General features: G+C 48.5%; 2 protein-coding genes across 3 annotated transcripts in view; one reads left to right on the forward strand and one right to left on the reverse strand.

The window, feature by feature from the left end:
* Positions 1-2,854, reverse strand: TMEM186 (transmembrane protein 186). Its single transcript, XM_069569905.1, has 2 exons — positions 2,499-2,854; positions 1-1,324 (listed from the first exon to the last, which is right to left on the reverse strand). The coding sequence occupies exons 1-2, from the start codon at positions 2,499-2,501 to the stop codon at positions 689-691; spliced, it is 639 nt and encodes a 212-aa protein (XP_069426006.1). The 5' UTR covers positions 2,502-2,854; the 3' UTR covers positions 1-688.
* PMM2 (phosphomannomutase 2) overlaps positions 2,595-13,234 on the forward strand; it is a 25,695-nt gene continuing 15,055 nt past the window's right edge. Inside the window, exons 1-5 of one of the 2 annotated variants that reach the window (XM_069569904.1) lie at positions 2,682-2,831; positions 4,626-4,653; positions 8,520-8,631; positions 11,040-11,116; positions 11,787-11,878. In XM_069569904.1, coding sequence (XP_069426005.1) covers positions 8,535-8,631; positions 11,040-11,116; positions 11,787-11,878 — 266 coding nt within the window. In that variant the 5' untranslated portion in view covers positions 2,682-2,831; positions 4,626-4,653; positions 8,520-8,534. Of the gene's footprint in view, positions 2,832-4,625; positions 4,654-8,519; positions 8,632-11,039; positions 11,117-11,786; positions 11,879-13,234 lie in introns of both variants that reach the window. The other variant, XM_069569903.1, reaches the window with a different exon arrangement.

Raw genomic sequence — 13,234 nt, forward strand, 5'->3', positions numbered from 1 at the left:
GCCTTTTGTTTTTATGTATTTGTAAGTATACGCCCCATTTTTTCTAATTTTGAGATCTAATTGGCATATAGCATTGTATTATTTAACATATACAATATGATTTATATATATAGTAAAATTACAGTAAGTTAACATCCAGCACCTCGCAGTTAACAAAATTTTTCCCTTGTGGCTATTCTAAATGATCAACCCCTCCAGGCGCTAGGTGCGAAATCCCTCCCCGTTGCCTGAGAGCCCTTCAACAAGCCACCAGCTCTGCATCAGCAGTGACATCCAACCATCCCAGGAGACCAGGAGGATTTTTTTCCACTTTACAGACGTGAAAACTAAGGTTCTGAGAGACTTCATAACCTGGCCCAGGCGTGGGCTTTGAGAACTAACAGAACCCAAGTCCCCCACACCTGTCCGATTTCACAGCAGAGGGTGGTTTGAGCAAACCTGTCATTGCTTCCTCCGAGAACCTACCAGAAAATTCTGGCCATTATCTCGATGCCACACGCAAGTGCAGTAAAGAATCGGCACTCAGGGCCTCTTTCCTAAACCCGGCTACTAATGTCTATCTTGTTAGTTTTCTCACCTCAGGGGCTGCGGCAGAAGTTTCGCAGCAGCGCAACCCCGTCCTTCAGCCCCGCCCACACCCTCTGCCTTCCTGCGGGAGCCTCCAGCATCCACTTGGGCTCCAGGCCATTCACTTGAGCGTGTGCAGCATCCCGAACACCTGCGTGAACCGCTCTTGGTCCAGGACGCGCCCGTAGCGCAGGGTGAGGTAGAAGGTCTGTTTCCCGCTGTACTGCTGGATCCGCACGAACAGCTCCTGGGGCCAATCCGGGCTCTCCGTCATGGGGATCACGTCAGCCACAGGGCAGTAGGTGTCCTGTCGCCGGCCCCAGAAGGTCAGGTGGGCCACCCGCAGCACGGTGCCCGCCTCGTTCACGTACAGGATGCCCACCAGCCTCCGGAAGAAATGGCTCATCCAGCACAACATGGCCAGGGCGAAGCCGGCGATGCCGCCCGCCAGGCACAAGGAGCTGAAGGGCATGAGGCCCTGGGAGTAGCAGTAGAGGCCCGGCGGCAGGGCGGCCACCGTCAGGGCCGTCTGTGCCACCTTCAGCCGAGACAGGTACCCGAAGGCCTTGATGGCGTCGAAGCGGTACACCATCTGAAACTTCTCCGTCTCTGGGCCCGGTGGCTTCTCCCTGGAGGAGGGCGGCCAGCTTCCCACCCACCTCCTGGGATCCTGCCCACCGCAGCAGCACAGCCGGTGGAGCCGCCTGCCCCAGGCGGCTGGCCCTGGCGACGGCGCCACAGCTCGGAGGAAGGCAGCCTGGAAGAGAGACAAGGAGACCATTTCTCTCAGGGAACTCAACCGTGTGGACCACTCAAGGGACAAGCGCAAACCCCTCACACAGAGGCCAGTCCTGTGAGATCGGCATTACTGCCAGAGATGTTAAGAAAGGTAAAGCCAGTGGCTTTGTTTGCTGTTGTTCAGTTGCTAAGTCGTGTCTGACTCTCTGCGACCCCATGGTCTGCAGCCCATCAGGCTCCTCTGTTGCTTTACCTCACAGATCTTCAGGAAAGCTGTGCACCACAGGAACCACTACTTCTACTCTACCATGGAGGAAACTAAGCCCAGAGAAGGCAAGCAGTGTACCCAAAGACTCACAGCCAGTCAGTGGGGCAGAGACTTTTTTTTTGGGGGGGGGGGGGGGAGCAGAGTCTTATTTTTTAAAGTGGTCCTCTTTCCTCCAGGTAGTTCAAGTAAATATGGGAAAGGAGGCACAACCTTCATTCATTCAACAGTTATCCTGCGAAAGGACAGCTCTACGCTGCCATTGAATAATCCATAGCTTGTATGACATTTCCTCAGGCAGGAAATGCCAGCAGTGTCCTAGGGGGGAACAAACCAGGGAGACAGTCATCGCAATAACTTCCCAATCCTCGGTTAGATTAAAGCGTCTTCTTGGGGTCTGAAATGAAACGCTATTTCTTGGCCTAGACTGAGAAGAGGTTGAACGAAGGAGGAGGGAGGGATGGGGGCATCAACCCGCTGCGCTAGGGTTACATGAGGCGCAGTTTCAAATCTCGAATAGTGCAGTGAAAGATACTTTGGGCGGTGGAGTCAGATCTGGGTTCCAATCCCGACTCCTACAGTCACCAGCTGTGGATCCTTGGGCAAATTACTCCGTCTCTCTGGGCCTCAGTTTCTTCATCTTTCAAAACGGGGATCCCGAATATACTGAATGTGATTATGGTCTGGAAGATTTCAAAACGCACTTGATGCGCTCCAAGTGCTCAGAGAGTTTTAGTTATTGCCAGCTGTAGGTCCACGTGACCGGAGGGCAAAGTAAGGCGGGAAGCAGCAAATTAAAACCCACCAGGGATGTCCCTCTGGCAGATTCTCCGAATGAGAACCCCTGGCGTCTGCATACTTGCCCCAGGCCTGCCCTTGACCCCCAAAGCACTTCACTTCCCTCGCTCCCCGCCACTCGCTTTCTTACCATGGTATCACTGCCCGGTGCCGGAAGTGAATCCACCTGCTCCCGGAACCGCTAAGAGCGCGTGCTGGGCCCAAATAAGACATAGAGGCGTGTTGCATTCTGGGATCTGTAGTCCAGAGCACAGCCCAGAGCCGCTAGTCGCCGGCATTGTGGGAGTGGATTCTCCTCCTCCCGGCGTGCCCTACGGCACGGGGGCCGGACCCGGAAGTTCCGGGCAGAGTTCCAAGTGCCAGCGAGTCCTATTAGGTGCGCGTGGAAACTAGGGTCATGGCTGCCCCCGGCCCAGCGCTCTGCCTCTTCGACGTGGACGGGACCCTGACGGCCCCGCGGCAGGTAAGAGGCGCCCGGCAGTAGCCGGTGCAGAGCCCCCAACTGCTCCCAGACGGGGCTAACGACCGCCCAGGTAGGCAATCTGGGGCGGCTAGGGACCGCCCACCTCCCTTGGAGAGACTGAACTCTACTCTGTGTTCCCTGGAGGGCTGAGACGGAAGCCCTAACCAGATCTTCAAGACCTCAGGGTGCTCGGAGAGATGGGACAGGCCGAAAAACTCTAAGAGAGCAAGGAACTTGTGTTGGCTTGGAAAACGCAATTCTGGACTTTCACCGTCAGCCCTGGCTGTGAAACCCAGCTCAGCCCCTTTACCAGCTTGTGTGCCCTTCTCAGATGTAACACTGTGGTCTGTGCCTGTAGCTTGATGTGAAAGACAGGTTTCCAAGTCAGACAGATCTAGTAGAGTCTCAGCTTTACCTCCTGACAACTGTGTGACCTTGAGCAAGTCACTTAACCTCAGTATCTGTGGCTTTAAGTGGGGAGGTGACCTGTTCCTTGAGGTGTTTGTGGAGGTCGAATGAAATCATATAAGTTCATGAAAGTATCTTGCAGGCGGTAGGCTGGGTTCAATAATACTCAATTAGTATTAGCCACCACCACCGCTGCCTTCTCCAGCCCTGCAGTGGAGTGGGGTGATGGATAAGACCTAGATTGCTACAGGCTGCCTGTTGAGAGTCTCCCGGGACTCCTGGAAACTTCTCTTTTCCAGATTTTGTTGCCATGGGCTCAGATTTTGTGATGACGCTCACTTTGACCTCCCCCTTGCATGAATCAGTCACTGAACAGCAGCCATTCAAACTTGGGACTGGTTCCAAGTGGCCTCGCTGTCTTCAAGTTCTGTCTCTACCCTGCTTGGTTCGGGCCGGATGGTAGCAGCGGTGGGTGCGCTCTGGAATTCACACGGAATGTATGTGACCTTAGCTGCATCATTGTACCTCTCTGAGCCACAAGTGCTATGTATCTAACGATGGTACTCAATTGCAAGTTCTCCAAAGGCCCTTTTTGACTCTGAGAGTCCACGATCCACACACACTTGTAAGTTGTTAAAAACCCATAGTGGTTCAGAGCCAGGGTCAGTAATTCATTGTTTGTAAAGGGCCAGGTAGCAAATACTTTTGTGTTTGCCCACCATATGGTCAGTACTAACTGCTCGACTTTAATGCAAAAGCAGCCATCGACCATATGTAGGCACTCTAGCTGTGTTCCGGTAAAACTGCTGCTCAGTTTGGCTCTTTGGTTGTGATGATCTTGGGTTTACATTCCAAGGCTTCTTACACAATATCATTAGAGCCTCTTAACCTTTCTCCCTTTTTCATCCCAAGTAAGGTAGTTATTTTCATTTTAAATTAGGAAACAGACACAGTAAAACCATCACCTTGGTTTCCATACAAGATCTGACAAAAATCTCTGGGCCTCAGGGTATTGTTATTTGCTAAGTTTGCCATTTTCTGCCAAAGCTTCAAGGTGGAGGCTGTTTCGGTTGCTAGGTGTGCCATTCAGGAACATGCTTCTGATTCCCAGAAGGAATCAGGACATATAAGCACGAAGTATGAAATAGCAGCAAAACCAGGCAACCTGCAGTGTATTCCCTTGAAACATTTCTTTGCTGAACATGATTTTTACACTTAAAAAAAAATCTAAGTTTTATGCACTGGGTGCTCCAGGTAAAAAATAAAGCTAATTTAGCAACAGATCTGCATTATACAACCTTTCCCTTTCTCAATAAACAACATTCGCAAACACTGATAAGCACAAGGCAATCCGAAAGCAATCAAATGGATTATCTTTTCTTGCAGCTGCTGAAACAGGATATGACCTAATCAGGTAAAATCTAGCCAGTGGTGTCAGAGCTTTGCGCATTTCAATGTGCTGCTAAAACATTGCTGTTCTGAGTGCTTTCCTAAGAAATGCCATTGCATCTAAAAGCAGTTGAGACTTAGAAGCCTGCAAAGAGAAGCAGGGCATAAACCTGGGTGGACTGTTTTCCAGCTTTCTCTCATGAAAAGCTTCAAATGTACAGAATCGCTGGGGGGAAAAAACAGTACCCAGAAGAACCATATTCACATCACTTAGATTCAGCAATGATTGGGTTTTGTTTTGTTTTAATTATTGGTTTATTTTTGGCCACGTTGGGTCTTTGTTGCTGCCCTCAGGCTCTCTCTAGTTGCTGCAAGCAGGGGCTACTTTTTCTTGGGGCACACTGACTTTTTGTGGCGGCTTTTTGCAGAGCACAGGCTCTGGGTGCATGGGCTTCGGCAGTTGCAGCGTGTGGGCTTAGTGGTTGGAGTGCACGGGCTCCGTTGCCCCACAGCATGCGGTATCTTCCCAGATCAGGGGTCAAACCCATGTCTCCTGCAGGTGGACTCTTACCCACTCTACCACCAGGGAAGTCGTCGCTCTCTTTTTTAATCTTTGCTGCATCACTTCCGAAGCTGTAGTCGTAATGGTACTTCAACCCCTGAATATTTACACCTGCAGCTCTTGACAGGGACCTCTGTTGTAACCACAACTTTGTGATCACACCTAAGGAAATGATCAGCAGTGCCCTAAAGTGATTTTATACAGGAGTCAGCAAACTTGACTCTATAAAAAGCTGCTTGTGACCACGATCGAGCATCTAACCTCCCCCAGCCCCACCACAGGAGGTGGGAAATGGTTGAGGCTCGCACAGCTGCTCACCCCTGTAGTCATGGCTGCAGACACCACAGAGATGAATGGATATGACTGTGTTGCAGTCACTGTACAGAAACAAGCAGAGAGTTGGTTCTGGCCCACAGACCTGGTTTTCTGACTCTTCTGCTCCTTAATTTTCCTTAATTATCCCTAGGAAGTCTTCTATATATATTTTTTTTTTTTTCACATTAATTCCAAGTTTTGGGCTCCTTGCATTTTGTTTTGTCTGGGATGACTTATAAAGAATTCCTTGAATTTATCACAAGAGTTATTTAGAAACATGACTCAATCAAAAATTGGGCAGAAGACTTAAACAGATATTTCTCCAGAGAAGACAGACAGATGGCCAGTAAACACATGAAAAGATGCTCAACATCACTCATTATTAGAGAAATCCAAATCAAAACTACAATAAGGTATTGCCTCACACCAGTCAGAATGGCCATCATCAAAAAATCTGCAAACAATAAATGCTGGAGAGAGTGTGGAGAGAAGGGAACCCTCCTACTCTGTGAGGGCTTCCCTGGTAGCTCAGCTGGTAGAGACTCCGCCTGCAGTGCAGGAGACCCTGGTTCGATTCCTCGGTCAGGAAGATTCACTGGAGAAGGGATAGCCTACCCACTCTGGTATTCTTGGGCTTCCCTGGTGGCTCAGCTGGTAAAGCATCTGCCTGCAATACAGGAGACCTGGGTTCAATCCCTGGCTTGAGAAGATACCCCAGAGAAGGGAACATCTACCCAGTCCAGTATTCTGGCCTGGAGAATTCCATGGGCTGGATGTGTATAGTCTACGTGGTCAGAAAGACTCAAACACGACTGAGTGACTTTCACTTCACTTTCACTTCCTACACTGTTAGCGGAAGTATAAACTAATACAGCCATTATGGAGACCAGTATGAAGATAAAACTAGAAATAAATCTACCATATGACCCAGCAACCCTACTCCTGGGCATATACCCTGAGAAAACCATAATCAAAAAACACGTATGTGTCCCAGTGTTCATCGCAGCACTGTTTACAACAGCCAGGACATGGAAGCAACCTAGATGTCCATCGATAGATGAATGGATAAAGAAGCTGAGATACATATATACAAAGGAGTATTAGTCATAAAAAAAAAAAGAACGAATTTGAGTCAGTTGTAGTGAGGTGGATGAACCTAGAACCTGTTATACAGAGTGAAGTAAGGCAGAAAGAGAAAAACAAATATTTTAATGTGTCTATACGGAACCTAAAAAAGTGGTATTGATGAACCTATTTGCAGGGAAGGAATGAAGACGCAGCTATTACAGAGAGTGGACTTGTGAACACGGGGGAGGGAGAGCGTGGGATGAATGGAGAAAGTAGCAACAGCATATAAACAAGATGGATAGCTGGTGAGAAGTTGGCACTCTGATGACCTGGAGGGGAGGGAGGGGGTGGATGTGTGACTATGGCTGACTTGCACTGTATGGTAGAAATCAACACAACGTTGTAAAAACATTTTAAAAATATATTTAAATAAATGGGAAAAGGCCTCTCCGGTGTGCGCCCCCCTCCAAAAAAGAAGCCTTGTGACAGTTTTGCTGTGTGGCTACTTTACTCCATATCTCTGTATCTCTCTCCTGCGGTGGGGGGTAGTTGAGATGCTCGATTGTGGTCAGAAGCAGCTGGGTCTTATTTCCTGTCGAAAAAAATTTGCTGCCACCTGGAAGGGGGAAGGTGCCTCTCTGACCCATGCATGTTGAGCATGTCTCCTGGCTGACCTGCCAGACCATTCAGCTCATCAGTGCTCACAAGGGTCCAGATAAAAATAAATGGTACCCTTTGGCTTCTGTGTGAAGGTGTAAGTGTTGTGTTTGTTGTTAGTGTTGCGTTTTTAATGTTCTGCAATCACAGGACTCTTCCCCACTTCCTCCCATTCTGACCTCATGTCTTCAGTCACTGACTCAGAGGCCACTAGACTGTCCACTAGGTCAAGATCTCACCGGAAGATGTGGAAAAGATTGCACTCTCTTAGAAGCCCTTCTGCACAGTTTTATTAACCATATGCATGTACTACTCTTAAAATAATGCTTTTTAAAGAAAAAGAGAAGATTGAACTGTAGATGTTTTTGTACTGAAGTTAAGTGGATTTTTTTGCTTTTAGTCTCTGGTAGCTTTATTTGTGAAGATAAGTGTACAATCACAGCTTTATTTATGAAGATATGTCCATGTAAGTGTACCATTAAGACTGCCAGCAGCAGTGAAACAAGGGTTTAAAAGATACTTTGTGGTTTGCCTAACACAGGGATGTCACTTCATCTCAGTTTAAAATTTATTTCGAATTAGCACATGGGTTGGAATTAGCCACAGCTTGAATCCATAAATGCAGTACAGTGTAGCATTTGAAAGGAATGGATCTATGTGCATTCTGGAAAAATCAGCACAACTTAATACTGAGAAAGCAAGTCATTGTGCAAGACAGACAATGAGTCCAACTGGTGTTTCAAAAAGTAGAACATTTTTATATGTGTGCCTACAGAGAAGTGTATAAATGCACAGGAAGAAAAACAAGCTGCAGCAAACCACAACAGCTGTTACTGTATTGTTTGCGTGTTTTAAGCCAGGTAAAAATTTTAATTTAACAAGTTTTTGGGGTTTTTTTTCCTGATACCTTGATGTCCCTAAGTGAAAAGTGAAAGTGAAGTCACTCAGTTGTGTCTAACTCTTTGCAACCCCATGGACTGTAGCCCACCAGGCTCCTCCATCCATGGGATTTTCCAGGCAAGAATACTGGAGTGGGTAGCCATTTCCTTCTGCAGGGGATCTTCCCAACCCAGGGATAGAACTCTGGTCTCCTGCATTGCATACGCTTTACCATCTGAGCCACAGGGACTCCCTCAGTGTCCCCAAAGCACAACCAAACAGTTGGTCTTACCTGTAGATGTAGACGCAGATAGACAAGTGTGAGAGTAAAGGTTGCGTTACTCTTGGGGGTCTTAATCTCCCGATTCCTGCATGTCTCCTGACTGTTTATTTTCCTTTTTGAAATGCAGAAAATTACCAAAGACATGGATTGCTTTCTGCAAAAACTGAGGCAGAAGATCAAAATTGGCGTTGTCGGTGGGTCGGACTTTGAGAAAGTACAGGAGCAACTGGGAGATGACGGTAAGCTCTGCGTTGCTTGTTATGTTTTGGTGAAACAGTAACTTCTTGTAAGGTTATCGGGACCCATCGCCACTCAGTGTCGTGGTTACAGCCCTGAACCCTCCTGCCTGTGGGGCAGCCTTCCTGCTTCCTTGATGGGGGAACATTTTCTCTGCCCTTAGTTTTTCTGTTTGTTTTTTTTTTTAATCCTATAAATACATTTCTGGAGTTGCTGGTGAAGCAGTTGGTACTCAGACACATGGACAGATGGACCTAGAAACGTGGGTGTCTGTGTCTCAGCCTGGAATCCTTCTTGCTGATATCCATTAACTGCTTTCCTGGCCTCAGTTTGGGCACCATCCAGACAACCTGCTCACCTCGGTATTGAGGGGCCCTGTGAGTCTTCACGCCCACCTCTGTTGTCCTATCGCTCAGTGTTTCCCAGAGTCTCCCAAGGCTCCTTCCCCACCTAGGGAACCAGAATCCAGACCCCCAGGGCCCCAGGAAGCTAGAGACTGACTCAGTGGGTCCGCGGGGCCTGGGAATCGTACTTCAGCAACTGCCTTCAGGAGATTCTAGGGCTGCTTGTGTAGCACTGAGTTTTGGAGACTGTCTGCTTCTGTCTGTCTTGAAGACTGGGACTACGGATTATTCATCTTCATGGCCCCAGGGGCGCCGGGGTGCCTGAGATGGGGGCCTGTGAGAACAGTGGGTGGAGACCTCAAGGGCCTGAGCTTTCTCTTTGGCACCATTGACGTCCGGGGCCAAGAACTCTCATTGTCCAGTGCACTGGACGCTGTTGAGCAGCATCCATGGCCTCTGCTCACTTGATGCCAGCAGCGGCCCCTCACCCAGGGTGACAACCACACGTGCCTCCAGACGCCAGAGATGTCCCCTGGGGCAGCGTCACCCCCAGCTGAAAACCACTCCTGGAGTTGTAATACCTTCCAGTGGAAATCTGTGTGGGCTGTATGTGTCAGACCGGTTACTGAAAGAGTAATCTACAGGGGCCCTTTAAAACCCTCTGTTCTGGGCTTCCTGGATGGTCCCAGTGGTTCAGACTCATGCTTCCGCTGCAGGGGTCATGGGTTCGAGTCCCTGGTCGGGGAACTAAAATCCCGCATGTCTTGGGGTGCAGCTGAAAACAAAGCTCTCTGTTCCTCTTTCACTAATTGTCCTTGTAGGTGCTCTGTTTAGAAACGCCATAAACAGCATGTTGTTGTTTGTTATTTAATTTACTCACTCAGTCATGTCTGACTCTTGGCAACCCCGTGGACTGTAGCCCGCCAAGCTGCTCTGTCCATGGGATTTCCTAGGTAAGAATACCCGTGTGGGTTGCCATTTCCTACTCTAGGGGATCTTCCCGATCCAGGGATCAACCCTGAGTCTCCTGCATTGGCAGGCAGATTCTATACCACTGAGCCCACCTGGGAAGCCCGTATAAACAACATAATGGGGCACATTAAGACCCTGTTACCAGGTCCTGATTGCCCTTTCTGCCTCTGATCATGTATTTAACCACAGGCTCAGAGAGGTTTTGTTAGCGTAGGACAGTGTCTTACCTTTCAGAGTGTGAGTGGAAACACCAGATTCACAACAGTCACGAGCCAGAAGAAAGTGAAAGACCCACCTGTATGAGAATCACCTGGGACCTCGTTCAAATGCAGAGCTTGGCCCCCACCCAACACGCCGTGCCTGGGAACCTGCACTGTAACGAGCGCCTGAAGTTTGAGACCACCCAGATGGATATGGGCTTCCCCTGTGGCTCAGCGGTAAAGAATCTGCCTCCAGTGAAGGGAATGTGGGTTCGATTCCTGGGTCAGGAAGATCTCCTGGAGGAGGGAATGGCAACCCACTGTAGTGTTCTTGCCTGGAGAATCCCTGTGGACAGAGCAGCCTGGTGGGCTACGGACTATGGGGTCACGTAGAGTTGGACACGACTGAAATGACTTAGGATGAACGCAGGCAAGATTGATGCAGGTGGTCTTAAGAGTCACTTGAAGAGCTTTTTTTAAAAAAAAAAAAAAAAAATCATCTGATTCTCCGGCCCCTGCAGGTTCTGATTCAGAAACTCCGGGAGCGTAGCCTCAAGTTCGGCAGATTTTCCTCACTGTCCAGATGACGCAGGTGACGGTGGGGTTTGGGAGCCATCGGTGGTTTCCACTTGGCCTTTACAAATAAACAGGCGGAAGGCAGAGACACGCAGTGACCCACCACCAGCTCTCCAGTCTGCAGCCTAGTCGTCATCTGTTAAACTGATAACAAAGCATCTTTAAAAAAAATTTTAAGGAGCTTTATTCCACCCTCCCAATCTGTTAAGATAGGTCAGTGCTGGAGTTTAGCAGTTTTGTTGGCCATGTGTTAATGAAGAAATAGAAACACAGGGTTCAATTCATTGCATTCTAAAGTTTCTTTTGTTTTGTTGGCAGTTATTAAAAAATATGATTACGTGTTTCCAGAAAATGGCTTGGTAGCATACAGAGATGGCAAACTCTTGTGTAAACAGGTAGGTTTGTAAGTATCCAGACTATGACAGACTACTAGTCAAATGTTTTCTGGAAAGATACTTGAGTGCCTCCGGGGGCTGAGTGGTAATGAATCTTCACCCTCGTTTTTCACATTTTGGATGTTGAACCATGTGACAATGGTTCCAAATTGCTAACTTACACATTCCAGATTGCTAACTTAATTTTTATAGTTGCTTTTTAAGGGTACTTAATATTTCTGTTATGGTAGCAGAGACCAGTGCAGGCTGCCTTGCTACAGACATTTTTACGCAGTCCTGTGTAGCTCTTATTACCATTAGGATCATTCTGTTCAGACAGAAGAGGAAACTGAAGTGAAACAAATATGTTTTCTATCCGTGTCTGCAGATATTTTAATGGAATAAAAGCAGCAACGAATAAACTCTTCGGGGGCTTCCAGGAAGTACTTAGAGAGATAATGAACATAAAAATCCTGAGTAATGAAGCAGGAAATGGTTCTGACTGAAGCCCTTTCTAGTTTGCCCAATGTTTTCAGCAAATAAGAAAGAGAGAGGAGGAAGGCAGTGTGGGTGTCACCCAGCCCCACCAGGTGACCTTCAGCCCGAGGTGGCTGAAGACCTGGCTTGGCTGGAAAGCCATTTGAAAACATCTCCCACTGTGTCAAGTAACATAAGCATTTTCTTTATCTAGAATATTCAAGGTCACCTAGGTGAAGCCCTAATCCAGGATTTAATCAACTACTGTCTGAGCTACATTGCGAAAATCAAGCTCCCGAAGAAGAGGTGGGTTTGCTCTTAGTGACGAGGCGCTGCTGGAATATGGCGTCGTGTCATCTGGCGGGTTGGGGCTCAGTTAACTCCACAGTGCAGTGCTTACAAGGGGCAACCGGAAGCCTTCTGCGGGGCCTGCAGGGGATGAAGGGAAGTGAAAGGGGAATCCTCAGTCATGTCCGACTCTTTGCGACCCCATGGACTGTAGCCTACCAGGCTCCTCTGTCCATGGGATTTTCCAGGCAATAGCACTGGAGTGGATTGCCATTTCCTTCTCCAGTGGATCTTCCGGACTCAGGGATCGAATCCTGGTCTCTGCATTGTAGACAGACGCGTTACCGTCTGAGCCACCAGGGAACGCCTGGCAGTGGACGAATGATGATATAAATGATGGCATGTCCGCATGACAGGAATTGAAAGTTCGATGCTTTCAAGCCCCCTGCCCGTGACACAGCAGCGTGGGAAACGCATCGCCCCCAGCTGTGGGGTCAAAACTAGAGGCCCCCAGGCCAAATCCCCCCCAGAGCCAAGTTCACTTGGGCCCCGCTGTTCAATACAATCTAAATTAAGTGCTGTCGTTTTCTAATTGTTATCCATTCATGCATTCGTTTATTTTTGGCTGTGCTGGGTCTTTGCTGCAATGCACGGGCTTTTTTCTAGTTGTGGCGAGCGGGGCCTACCCCAGTTGCGGTGCGGTGGCATCTTGTTGCAAAGCTCTGGACTCTGTTTGCGGCTCGAGGGCTCTTGAGTTCCCGGCTTAGTTGCCCTAGAGCATGTGGAATCTTCCCAGACTAGGGATCGAACTATGTCCCCTGCCTTGGCAGGTGGGTTCTTAACCACTGGACCACCGGGTTAGTCCCAGTGCTGTCATTTGAAAGTCTGATTTTAAATGTCCAGGCTTCCAGTTTCTGTTGCATCTGAAGACCCAATAGTTCAGTGCCCGCCCTCAGCATGGCAGCAGCTGGAGAGGGGCACAGGCACAGCGCTGCGCCCCCGCCCGCCACCACCATCTCCAGCCTTTCACAGGCTGTTTGTCTCATTTTTCTGGCCTCTCTAGACATTGATTTGTGAACCTACCTCTTGTTCCAAACACTTATCATCTCAATTCCCATTTTAAAATAATAACAGTAACATGCACACATGCCCACAATTAAAAGATTGGCAGGAAATGGACCGGATGCTAACGGTGGCTATTTCTGGGTAATGAGGTCACAGGTGGTTTCTTTGAAATACTTTTCATTTTCTTCTGTTTTCTGCACTTAATGTGCGACACCCTAGTGATTAGGAGGTGAAACGGTTCTTAAGCGGCAATTAAATTTCAAGAGATGCTGTGCTTTGAAGACTGAGTTCCTGAATCAGGTGGCCCTG

This window comes from Ovis canadensis, chromosome 24 (genome assembly GCF_042477335.2).
Source record: "Ovis canadensis isolate MfBH-ARS-UI-01 breed Bighorn chromosome 24, ARS-UI_OviCan_v2, whole genome shotgun sequence".
Lineage (NCBI taxonomy): Eukaryota > Metazoa > Chordata > Mammalia > Artiodactyla > Bovidae > Ovis > Ovis canadensis.